We start from the raw sequence: 13,771 nt of genomic DNA on the forward strand, positions 1-13,771 counted from the left end.
AGGAGGCAAGAAACCATAAAGAACCCCAAGAAAGCGAGAGAGTCCAATAGAGACCCGCCAGGAGCTATATTCCGGTCTCTGGTGGGACAAACAACCACATCAATGGAACTAAACAACATTTGCTAATTTGCCAAGCCAATCTGAGCCAGGTGGACTCAATGTCTAGGACGCTTACTGACAAACGGTGTCAAGTGGGCTTGTCGAACACTTGTTAACATGCTATACATGTTCTGGAAAAACTGCAGGCTCACTGAGGACAGGAGCTCGAAAGACAAACAAGTCCTGCAACTTTTAAGGAGCCTGTAGTGGGCTGCCCAAGACCCAAGTCAAACCCTTGCTCCACAGGCACTAGAGTCAGTGGGGTATATCCAATCCTAAAACGTCCCCCCTTGATGAGGCACTAGATTGCTGGTGGCCTGAAAATCAACAAAGAAAGACAGTGATGAAATAGACTGCCACTGTAAATCCAAGAAACCATTGCCCAAGGGAGACAGCTGCCAGGAGGGGGGACTTGGGAGCTCATAGCCTTGAGAAAAGCGAGTGACATTTGACACATACACCAGGAAAGTTCACCATGACCTGCAATATAGTGAAACTTTACAACCCATGATCACTGTCTTGCCAGGAGCATAGTTTCAGATTTGGTGAACATTTGTAGCATTTTATTTTGGGTAGCCTTGAGCCCTGACACTCTCTGAAGACGTACCAATTTAATTACCCTCACTCCAATGTTCCTTGCGTTTGTGGACCAAATAAACATCTTTTGTTAAGCCATTATACGAGTATCAGGTCCTCTGTTGATCCCTCAGTAAGTCACAGCAATCAACATAAATACAGTGCATATAAAGGGCCATAATATATAAAGTCAGTGATTAGCCTGAAATCCTAGCAGGACTGCAGAGTTTAAGGACTGGAGCTGGAGGCACATTGGCTAGATATTTAAATGTTGATACAGCAACAACAAGTAAGAAATGACAGATACACACTGTCAAAGGACACTACAGAACATACATACATACAGTAAGTGTTCAAAAGATATTTGCTATGCTTTGCATTAAATTGTGGGATAAGAGACTGAAATCCTACATACCTTGAGCATACAATGTAAGTACAGCCTGTATGGCAACGTAGACCCCAGAAAACTGATAGGTTTCAAACATCACCTGAAACAGAAATAACATTTAGTGATCAAAGAATGCTAAACAAACAGGGTTTGGCAAATTCCATGACACATTTTCTATCATTACGATCAGGGTGTAAACCAGGAAAAACAAAAAGGATAAACATGAAGCTGTTTCAGTTTTAGGATAACAGAACTGCCCTTGTTTGTGAATGCTAACAAACAGTAGGCGATGGCCTTAAAGTGTGCCCCCATCACTAACCATTGGCTAGTGATAATTGATCTTTTCAAAGTAAGCAAAGGGGTGTGCGTGTGAGGAATTGGGTGGGTGAATAACTTTTTATCCCTGGTTAGAAGCTTGGCAAGTTGAAATTGTGCCCCCTAAAGTAGGTATATTTTTCTAGCTGACTACACATAGTGCAAAACTACTGATGACCTCTTGCTCTGAAAAGTACTCCTTTCAGTTCTTACATTTACCAAGGGTTTCTCATTGTAACCGCATCCAATCTGGCTTTTCTGAAACCTTCGGTTTTGAGAAAAAGGTCTTCTCAAGGGTTAAAATGAAAAATTCTGCTGATCCAATTGTCAAAAAAAAGAGATATTGAGTAATGTGAGAAACCTGAGGGTGTTCTCACATCTACTCCCCTTGTATCCTCTGTGCAGGTGACCAGGGAAAGGCCATCGCTTTTGGATCCTGCCCTTCGGGGTGGGCAAGCGAGGGAGGGTCACCTGGATAGTGTCTCCTTGGGGATTGGAGATGGGATGCCCTTAGGTGAGACAGTATTCTGCATCTTCCTTTCAGAAAGGAACACCTACCCCAGAAGTGATTAAGGGATGTGGTTCACCTAATTTTCTTTGCCTCTGAGAAGGATCGGAGATATTAGGAGCTATTATCATTCCAGGTGGGTTAAACAGGAAAGGAGAAAGATTGGGGATAAAGTACTTTGGCATAAAACACAATATTGCCCTGGTCCCTGGAATAACCAACCTAACCATCCTCGGACCTTTAGGGTAATTATAAAGCATATCCCCCTCATTCCCCTCTTGCTATACATAACAGTACTTAGACAAGGAAGCAACAACTGCAAATTACAAATGTTAATTAACACCAGGCATTTTAACTTAAGGACCCCATATCCCACTGCACTGCAGTATACTGCACGGAAGGCAGCTTCCAATGCAGGGAATAACAACTATTTGAAGCACTCGATTAAGTCCTTGCGAGCTGCAACAATCGGAAACATCTAAATTGCGCACAGATAATCTCCATTGACAAACGAAATTGCACAGAGCCGCGAGGAGGCCGTGCTGGTTGCCCAGGCAACCGTAATAAACATTGCCCAAAGCGGGAAAATGCCCGCGAAAATCATCGGGCCTGCAGTGGATCCCCATTGGGCACTACACCCCGCCAGCTCCTCCCCTCCTGCCTTAAATGGAGGAGGAGGAGGAGACCGGCAGGCGAAGCCGCAGGGAGAAGGCAGTGGGAAAAGGCATTTCTCCCTCTGCAGCTCTCTGCTGCTATACGGCGCGCCAGGCTGCTTGCCGGCATACTCAAGCTAAGACTGCAAGCCTCCATGAAAACAGCGCGCCCTGCAAACCGTCTTAATGCAGAGGCCACAACTCCGTCACCCCGCGCCTCCCCACCACTCATGAAAGGAACACACGACTCCGGGTGTGTACCCGCCCCTCTACACCTCTATCCTACTGTCCCAGCACGAGCGACCGCAATATGAGGGTTTGTGCAAGGTCCCGCCCCATCTCACACCGCCCCATCATTCCTCTACATCAATCTGCGACCGCCACAGGTGCCGTTACTACGCTTATCACAGTAGCAGTCTCGCCCTGCATCTCTGCTGTTGTGCAGTCCACCCCACCAGGACGCGCGCTCAGCCAAGGCCGGACTCCAAATTCTAGCACCTGCTTAGCCCTGCCTGCACCGCTGGCAGCAAGCACGCATACCCAAGCACCCAGAACATGGTCTGTGCTTTCACCTACAACCTTTTATGTGCCACTGCATTCGACTCCCCCTACGGACTTGTCCATGAATTCTATGCTTGCTCCAGTTACCATGGCCATGCCACCACTTGCCTGTACTACCAATGCATTATGTTCAATGTCTGATGTGCCAGTGGCCATGCCCATGCCACCACTTGCCTGTACTACCAATGCATTATGTTCTATTCCTGCTGCGTCTGTTGCCACGCCCATGCCACCACTTGCCTGCACTACTAATGCATTATGTACTATGCCTGCTGCGCCAGTTGCCCTGCCCTTGCCACCACTTGCCTGTACTACCAATGCATTATGTTCTATGTCTGATGCGCCAGTGTGCATGCCCATGCCACCACTTGCCTGTACTACCAATGCATTATGTTCTATGCCTGCTGTGCCAGTTGCCACGCCCATGCCACCACTTGCCTGTACTACCAATGCATTATGTGCTATGCCTGCTGCGCCAGTTGCCACGCCCATGCCACCACTTGCCTGTACTACCAATGCATTATGTTCTATGCCTGCTGCGCCAGTTGCCACGGCCATGCCATCCCTTGATTGTGTGGACCCGATCACGCCTAGCACCCCTATTCCACTTGCCATGCCCACGCCACTACCTGCCTCCGCACCCCTAGTGACTGCCACTCTTAGCTGTGCTCTGGTAAATGCACGCTCAGTACCTGCTCATGCCCTCGACATCCATGACCGCATCATCAAGGATATACTCGACCTCTTGATGATCACAGAAGCTTGGTTCAATAAAAGCTCGGGCCCAGCACTCTCATTCGCCATACCAAGTTATACGATCTTCAGAAAAGACCGCACTCACCAGAGAGGAGGGGGAGTAGCCCTTATTGCCAGGGAAACCCTTGCCATTAGAGAAGTTGAAGGACAACTTGGCCATAACTACGACTACCTCCCACTCAAATGCAACCTCTCCCACAACTGTACCATTACTTTCCATATTGTTTATCGACTCCCGGGTCCCATTACAGATTTCCAGGACACCCATATCCTCTCTCTATCCGACAACATTAAGAAGACATCCGAAGCCGTGCTCCTGCGCGATCTGAACCGAGGCCTCAACGATCCTTAGGATTCTCATGCCAAAACTCTTAACCAAGCCCTATCCTCCTTGGGTTTCTCGCAATCTATCTCTGATCCTACCCATATCAAAGGACGCACACTGGATTGGTTTAGTCACCAGAACTGTGCTATCCAAATCACTGCCAATACTCCCATCCCCTGGTCTGACCACCAGTATATTCAATTCAACCTCGCTACTAAAAAAGGAACCCCCACACCCACTACCCCATATCCAGCAGCCTTTGCTACAAGCTCACGTCAGTTAATGGCCGAAAATATTGCACACTCCAGGCACCATTCTCCAAAAACCCAGAAATACTAGCCAACACCTTTAAACTCGCTGTCAACCAAGCTGTTGATGCCATCGCCCCACTCGCCCTCAAAAAAGCTAAAAGAGTCAAACACTCTAACGTCTGGTTCTCTAAAGAGTTGTCCGACCAACGTTCTAAGAAAAGGCTTGCCCTCTCTGCATGGAAAGCCAACCCCTCCAAAGTCACCATAGGTGCCTTTAAGGCCATTTCTAAAACCTACAAAGCTAATATCACCCAGGCCAAAGCTGACTCTTTCAACTCAAGGATTAATAATGCAAAATCAGGGTCCAAAGAAATGTTCACCATCTTTAGAGAGTTAGAAAAACCATCCACTCCTCCGCCACCCCTCCTCAAAAATGAAAACTGGTGTAACAACATTAAGTCTGCCATGTTAGACAAGCTAAATACCCTACAAACTAATATCCAGGGCCATCAAAAGGCTCTTATCATACTTATAGCAAAACTGCACAGTAGCTCGCCTGAGGCCACTACATCTAAATCCTCCTTACCCTTTGACTTTAAAGAGGTGTCTGAACTGAAAGTTATTACTTTGCTCAAATCCATCAAAGGGGGATGCATTCCGGCCCAACTCATCAAAGACTCTGCACACATCCTGGCCCCTTTTCTAACCACCTTCATTAACTCGTCCTTCCAAACAGGACACGTGCCTACTGAACTTAAGGAAGCCTGGTACGCCCATTCCTTAAAATACCATCCCTTAATCCAACGGTCCCAGGGAACTATAGGCCCATCACCACTGTCCACTTTCTACAAAAAATCTTGGACAAAGCAGCTTACTTGCAGGTCCAAAAATTCCCCGAGGATAACCGTCTCCTGCATGGCACCGAAATGGCTCTTCTAGAGTTAAAAAATCAAATGGACTATCTCAGAGACACAGGCAAACCTGCGCTCCTCGATTTAACCATCGCCATCTCGCAACTGCGGCCAACTTCTCCCCTAAAGCATGTGCCTGGATCACATCTTTTCTACAAGAGAGGGCCATGAAAGTTTTCTCCGACTCAGCATCCACCACCCCGAGCCTCATCAAATGTGGAGTGCCACAAGGCTCATGGATTGCACCCACGCTCTACAACCTCTTCACAAGGCCTCTGTTCAACATCCTTGATTCCTGTGCATTTCGTATATGAATTATGCAGACGACACACAGGAGTTTATCCCACTCCCTGGCAACTACGAGGCAGATATGAACACTCTCACCAGTATCTACTCCACCATCCAATCTTGGATGGCGGACAATTGGATATGCCTCAACAGTGATAAAACTGAACTTTTGCTTATCGGCTCGGCCATCACCCTGGCCAACCTTGATCAGCAATACACGTCCTTCACCATTGATAACATTCCCATCAAAGTATCCTATAATGTCAAGGCTCTTGGAGTCTACCTAGACTCGGATCTGACCATGGACAGACAGGTTAATGTCATTGTGTCCTCGTTGGCCTATTATTCTAAAGTTCTTAACGCAGCCAGACCCTTCCTACACCCTCAGAACTGCCTTAAAATTGCCAGGGCAATAATTGGGTCAAGGCTTGACTATTGTAACACCCTCCTCGTAGGGACTTCCAGCAAAAATCTGGCAAAGCTCCAACTGGTTGAGAACACCGCCCTCAGGGCAGCCACAGGAACCTCAAGGAAAGACCACATCTCCGAAATGAGAAGACCGGCCCATTGGCTCCCGGTCAAAAAGAGGATCATTTTTAAAACTCTTTCCCTCACACACAAATGCCTTCATGATCTTGCACCTCCGTACCTTGTCCAAAGAATTTCCAAACACACTGCCACCAGACCTCTGAGAAAGGATTACTCCAACATGATTCTCACCACTAAGACACAAAGGATCCGTGCTGGGGGTTTGAGCTTTCCCACAATTGCTGCTTCACATTATAATGCCCTTCCTTCTCACCTTAGATTGATTGAGTCCCACCAGGCATTCCGCAAAGCAATCAAAACTAAGCTTTTTGTATGAACTTCTGTTGTAAATGATTACTGATGCAAGAATCTCAGCGCTGTAAAACCTATGTATGCACTTCTCGATATGTAAACACGCTATGACTAATGCTCCTGTAACGAAGAGACCTACTTGGTCACCTGTAATCCGCTTAATCAAAATTTAGTTCAAAATTCATGTAACAGCGCCTCGATGCCTCTGGGCTGTAAGTGCGCTATATAAATACAAATCAATAAATAATTTGATACTTGTCTTGATATTTGACACTTAATCCTTTTTAAACCTTTTGTTCCTTTTAATCTTATGCAATTTTGTTTTATCTTTATTTACATGCATATCTCCATATTTTGCACCTAAGCAACTTTAGCTGTATTTGCATGTATTATTTGCACATCCCACAGAGGATCTGTCATAGCCTACTGAGGAGCTAATAAGTGATCGTTTTGCTAGCTCAGATAATATGGGGAAAAGGAAAGCAGTAAACCAGATCTCCCCAGGAGCCGGTCACAAAAAAACTGTTTACATTATTTAAACCTATAGATGACGTTAACGTGCTAATAACAGAGATAAAATATCTTTTGGGTGATATCGAGGCCATAGACAAAGATGGGAGAAATAGATGGCAGAATCTCCACCAGCCCCAACTCCAACACCGGCAGAGCGCCATAAGATTACAAACTGCAGTGTGGACCCTGATTCGCTACACCTAAGTGCAATAGCTTCAGTTATGCCGGGAACAACTGACTAGGCGGCCGTAAGAAGCAAGATGTGCTCCAACAAAAGGAAGATAACTGTTCAAGGTATCAAACCCCTCTGAACAAATAGCTGGTAATAACTATGTAATTACAGTCTCGACTTGAACAGCTGCCCTGGCAAGGGTCCAATTGAGTGTCACCCTACACTGGTACCACAGCCCAATAAGGCACAGGATGTAGGGACAAGTGCAGCCAAGGCAGAAGGCCTGGTTATGTTGGAGGTGGTACTGACCCAAGAAGAAAGTAAAAAACTGATCACAACCCACCAGAACACGCTAGAACTACAGCAGTTAACACAGTCAAAACAGCCAGGCCTGGCCGAAGCGGCTGACCAGAGACACATGGAAACCCTGGTGGAAGGTATTTTGTGAGAGGCGCTGGGGCCCGGAGGGTTCTCCCCAATCTGTGTCGTGGAGAGGGCGCATAGAATCCCTAGTGGGAGGAAACAGATCCCGGGAGCGCCGCCCAGACTGTTGATAGCCCGTCTATTGAACTATGGAGACAGGGACAAGGTGCTTCGGAAGGCGAGAGAAAAAGGAACTGTCACCTACAAGGTGAGCACTATCAAATTTTTTCCTGACTTCTCGGATACGGTGCAAGAGACTAGGAGAACCTTTCTAGACGTGAAGAAGCAGAAGCGGGACAAGAATATAAGGTACGCAATGCTGTTTCCGGCCAAGCTCAGAGTTGAACATAATGGAAAGTCACTCTTTTTCCAGACTAGGCAGCATCTTTCTTGGACATGTTGCCAGAGGCCTCGGTGCAGCGGGTTAACAATGCCTGACACGATGTCTGAATGTATTTAGTCTCCGGTCAGGAAGTCTATCATCGGATCCGGGTTTTGTAGCCTGAGCAGGAGTCGGATTACCCGGAGAGGCGTGCTGGAGTGTCGGGCTGGTAGTTGCCCCCGGCGCAAAAGCTGGATATGGCAGTGTTATGTTCTAGGGGGGAGCCGGACAGTTGGGGCATCCGGCGTGGGGGGGTTGGGTTGGGTTGGGGGTAGGAGGGGGAAGAGGGGATAGAAGGGGACAGGTGAAGCACCAACAAGTTGAGGGGTTGTTGGTAGGGGTGGGGAAGTAGGGACGCAGATGGTGCAATTGTGCGAGGTAATAAGAGGCAAATGGGAGACAGATATTGAGTTATTCATTAATGGCGACACTTAAACTTATGACCTGGAATGTTAGAGGCCTTAATAATCTGCCTAAATCCCGGAAGGTTTTACAGTACTTGAGGCGGCACCAAGTAGGGGTGGCCTTTCTCCAGGAGACTCATTTAACGGTGGATTCAGAAGCTAAATTCAGCAAGAGCTTCTCCTCATACTCTTCATATTCCAGGGGGTGTGTATCTTGGTGCATAGCTCGGTGGGGTTTCGACAGACTAAGGCCCTGAAAGACCAGGAGGGCAGGGCGCTGGTAGTGCAGGGGATCATACAGGGGAGGCTGTACATGCTGATTAGTTACTATGGCCCCAACCAAGACACGACCGAATCTCTAGTGTGGGTCGAGAGACAACTGGAGGGTATTCCTGAGGGAGAAATCTTGTGGAAAGGGGATTTTAATGCAATGTTAGATACGGCTCGGGATCCGGTCGGGAGTGCGCCGCACTAGACCAGTAGGAGTGCTGTCAAAATCCGGGGCATGCTTGCGGTGTGGGAAACTACAGACGTGTGGAGGGTGAGAAATCAGCTGGCTAATTAATTCACACATTACTCAGCACTGCATAACTCGGCGGCACGACTGGATTTCTTTTTGGTGTCCGATGGGCTCATGGGTCAGGTCGCAGGGGTGGATATTCTGGCCCGCACTCTCTGATCATGCTCCTGTCCTGTTAACTATCCGGTTGAGGGTGCAGATGGGAGCAAGCCCTCCATGGAGGTTTAGAAGCAAAGAGCTCACAGATGTGCTCTTTAGGGAGGAGTTAAGGGACGCCATAGACAAGTACTTTGAAAGGAATGAGGGATCGGTATCCTCGGTGGGCACTCTGTGGTAAGGGTTCAAATGTGTGAAAAGGGGGGGGGGCTGTATAGCCAGATCTTGCGGCGTATACATAGCGATTTGGCTGATAAGGAAGAGGAGATACGTGTTTTACAAGAGGCGGCTCCCACCCCATCTAGGGCTCAGCAGGGAGATATAATGCGGAACCTTCAGGAGTTCTATGCCCTGGCCCGACGGGAGGTGAAGTATGAGTGGGACAGGTCCGCCCCCCCCAGAAATATGGTGAAGGCCAGGCTCCAGGAAGGTCGCTCGCTAGGGCCACTCAGATGAGTGGTCAAGGGGGTAGAGTGGCGGTAATAACGGATGAGAGGGGGACGGATCATTTTGAAGACGAGGCGATAGTCTGCTAATTTCAAAAATTCTATAGCCATCTCTACTCTGCCCAATCGCAAGCCATGCAGGCAGAAATTGATGCAGATCTTGACCAGGTGGGACTGTACTGGTGCTCTGAGGGGCAACGAGAGTGGTTGAATAGGCCGGTGACATTGGAGGAAGTGGTGGGGGCCATTAAGTCGCTACCGGGTGGGAAATCCCCAGGCCCAGACGGCTTCATGGCCGAGTTCTATAAGTGTTACGTTGATAAATTGTCGCCTTAGCTATTGCAAGTCTATCAGGAAGCGGTATCCATGAGTCGTCTGCCAGATTTCCTTGGAGAGGCTGTGGTCATCGTGTTGCTGAAACCGGGGAAACCCAGGGGGTGGGGGGATTGTTCCTCGTATCGCCCGTTATCGCTTATTAATCTCGATAATAAGATTTTAGCTAAAATTCTAGCTGTGAGACTGGCACCGCTGATGCCAACTCTGGTCAGGGCTGATCAGGCAGGGTTCATTCCTGGTCGATCGACATCGTTTGGATTGAGAAGGATGTTTGGGCTCATGCCCGCCTTACCGAGAAACAACCCGGTAGCAGCAGTTCTATTAGATGCCACCAAAGCATTTGATTCCGTCGAGTGGCCATTCTGGTTTACGGTCCTGCGCAGTTTGGGGCTGGGTGGGTTTTTTATCTCATTGGTGTCACTAGTATGTGAACATCCGGTGGCCAGACTACGGGTGAATGGTCAGACAACTGAGCTAATCCTGCTTGAGCAGGGGACGCGTCAGGGGTTTCCCCTGTCCCTCCTGCTATTTGCCCTGGCGATAGAACATTGGGCCAAAAGGGTTATAGAGCTACACATGCACCGGGGAGTCCAATTACATACCCACAAAGTGGTGATTTCACTGAATGTGGATGATATGGTATTGTTCATTCGTCATCCGTAGGCTAATCTTGGTCTGGTCATGCTAGACGTTCAACAATTCGGGGAGATATCAGGGCTCAAAGTGAACACTAGCAAATTGGTTTTATTCCCATTGACAGATGGGCTGGGTCGGTTTCAAGATGGCTGGGGGTTTCGATGGGACCCGATCAGTACTCGATACCTGGGAATCACAATAGCCAGGGACGAGGAGGTGGTGTATCGTAACTACGGGGTGGTACTGGAGTCGGCCAAGCTGGCGATGCAGAGATGGAGTTCACTCCCACTCAATTTGTTCGGTAGGATCTCAGTGATCAAAATGACTATCCTTCCCAGATTTCTTTATGTTTCTCAATGCACCTATAAAAGTACCCAAGAAGTATTTCTGGGACCTCCGCTCATTGGTAACGAAATTCATCTGGGCTGGTAAGCGAGCACAGGTCTCCTGAGATAAGCTTACTGCGACTATTCGGGAGGGGGATTTGGCCCTGCAGATTTCGAGTTATATTATATTGCGGCGCAGGCTAGTTTCCTTCGGTATTCGTATGGGTTGGAGGCCAAACGGAGGCATGTGAAAATAGAGAGGTCTATCGCTTCTCCAGCGCTGTTAAGGTCGATCATTCTCACTGCTTCGGTCAGTCCTCGGACGCTCCGGAACTTGGTGGAACTGATGTGTAGGGCCTGGGCCTACTTGGAACGGACACCTAAGGGCAGTATACTTTACTCGCCAGAGCTCCCGATTATATTCATACCGGGAATTACACTGACTAGCGAGGCAGGTTATGTAGCTCTGATGAAGCGATTGGGAGTAACTAAATTTGGGGACTTGTTCGCAGAGGGGAGGTTCATCTCTACTACTCAATTGAGGGGGAAAGAGGCCCATCAGGGCTAGATGTGTTTCTGTATTGTAGACTGCGGATGGCGCTGCAGCAGCTTTTCCCGACCTTGCCGGAGCAACCCCAGCCGGCTGATAAGTTGGACAAAGTGGGGGATAGCTAGGGCGGAGGGTAGTCTCTGAGCTGTATGGGGTGGCTTTGCAAAATCGACCACCAGTCGCTGTGTGTGGGAAAAGGTATTGGGTAGGGAGATACCGGAGGCCACATGGGTATATTGCTGTGAGATGATTAGGAAGGGTGCGATTAATACTAATTTTAAACGTATCCACTTTTAGTTTTTACATCAACATTAATACTCACCGGCTCAGCTGAAGAAGTACTTTCCTTTGAGGTCAGGGGCCTGTACTAGGTGTGGGCGGGAGGCTGCCGGATTTCTTCACATTGTTACGCTCACCTGATCTCCGCGGGGGCGTTGGGACACGGTTGAGGACCTCACTGAAGTTGACTCCCCTGGATCCGGATCTACCCTCAGCTGCTGTAGGGTGGACTTCTCTAATCGCTGGCAAAGCCCTTGGGAGAAGGTGAGAGGCAGTGAAAATGCGGCGGTTGGATTGCGATCCCCCTCGAACTCCACTTGCCAGAATGAGAGAAGCATGCATTTTTCCATAAACTCTCACCTGTTTAGTAAAAATGAGCTCTCCGTCCTGCTGTAGGGTGGACTTCTCTAATCGCTGGCAAAGCCCTTGGGAGAAGGTGAGAGGCAGTGAAAATGCGGCGGTTGGATTGCGATCCCCCTCGAACTCCACTTGCCAGAATGAGAGAAGCATGCATTTTTCCATAAACTCTCACCTGTTTAGTAAAAATGAGCTCTCCGTCCTGCTTCTCGTCAGCAGGGGCGCAGTAGATAGACCTATTTGCTTCACTGGTCCGTATACGTGATGGCAGAGACCTGCTGCGACCAATCCCCTTTTTGAGGTAAGTGTTCGTAATAATGATTATTGTTCGTTCGTTTTTGCAATGTCTTTTCCAACGGCTCTGGCTTGTAATTCTAATAATGTCTTTCTTTTTTCCAATAGATGTGAAGATGGGCCCGCAAAGTCGCAGTGTTGGGAACGAGCCTGCACGGTGCCAGAAGGGTGATGGAGCAGCCCCACTGGCGGGTAAGTGGGTTTTTAGGTAAAACGCAAGGCTTAAGTATTGCGTGGCCAAGCGTTAAGTGTTTATGCATTTCCTTTTCTCTTGCAGGGATAATCTGGCGTCGACTGGTGGAGAGTGGCGGTCCAAAAACCTGTCAGCGGCTGGTAGATGAAAGATCCCTGAAGGTCCTGGATGAGAAGAAGACTCCCGAGTAGGAGTGCTCGGACAGGTGAGGACGAGACGAGTTGCAGGCGATGGATTTGCAGGAACAGGTAAGGTGCGCACTGCGCTGAGAGCAATGGTATGGCTGGATTCAGATGAGATGCGTGCAGTGCTGCGAGCAATGGTATGGCTGGATTCAGGTAAGGTGCGCGCAGCGTTAGGAGCGATGGTATGGCTGGATTCAGATAAGGTGCGCGCTGTGCTATGAGCGATGGTATGGCTGGATTCAGGCAAGGTGCGCGCGGTGCTGTGAGCGATGATATGGCTGGATTCAGGTAGGATGCGCGCATTGCAGATGATGCAGGTGGGCCTGGCTCCAGCCACTCCCCTTTAGCCCCGCCTTGTGGCCCCACCTCACCACTCCCATAGACTTCTGCACGTCCCCGACAATGTCTTCTAATGGCCACACCCGGCCTGAGAGCACGTGCCTTGGATTCAAAGTTTGCAGAGCACACTTTCTTATGAGCCCGGCGCCAAAGGCGCCAGGACAGGATCCATTTGGACCCTTTAGAGGAGGAAAGTGTTGGCACTGGGTTGGTGGCCATGACACATATAGCCTGGTAGTGCGCGGAACTCGGACACTTCTGGGGGCGCGTGTTTGAAGTGATTGGAGAAATAGCGGGGCAGCGGTTTGAACCGGACCCTATAATGGCTCTGCTAGGGTATACTAAACAGGTATTTAAAGACACTGGGACGTTGATTAGCCTCCTGTTAATCCTGGCCAAATGTACGGTGGCTATGGGGTGGGGTAAGAAGCGTGCCGCAACAGTAGCCCAATGGTTTGAGGATATTCTGTATTGCAATGACATGGAAACAAGATGGGGAACAATGCAGAGGAACAGTTGGGGGGACAGGCAGATGTGGGATGCATACACGGCAAACCTCCTCAAACAACCAAGTGGAGAGGATTCAGCACCTTGTTCCTCGCAGGGCTCCCTGCACTCACTCTCGCCCTAAGGCGAAGCCCACCCGGCACCCAGTGGCAAATGTGGCAGAAATCCTGTGAGCATAGTAACATGGGGAACTGAGGAGATGATGCCGATCTGCCGTCGTCTGAACCCGCTAGTGGAAAATCCCTGAATTTGTTGCTGTTATTATGTTTAGCTCTTCATTAA

General features: G+C 48.9%; 1 protein-coding gene across 1 annotated transcript in view; it reads right to left on the reverse strand.

The window, feature by feature from the left end:
* LOC138467868 (actin-related protein 2) overlaps positions 1-13,771 on the reverse strand; it is a 599,885-nt gene that overhangs the window by 368,151 nt on the left and 217,963 nt on the right. Inside the window, exon 4 of the mRNA XM_069608160.1 lies at positions 1,091-1,163. Coding sequence (XP_069464261.1) covers positions 1,091-1,163 — 73 coding nt within the window. The remainder of the gene's footprint in view (positions 1-1,090; positions 1,164-13,771) is intronic.

This window comes from Ambystoma mexicanum, chromosome 4q, assembly GCF_040938575.1.
Source record: "Ambystoma mexicanum isolate Mex_15411 chromosome 4q, UKY_AmexF1_1, whole genome shotgun sequence".
NCBI classification, from domain to species: domain Eukaryota; kingdom Metazoa; phylum Chordata; class Amphibia; order Caudata; family Ambystomatidae; genus Ambystoma; species Ambystoma mexicanum.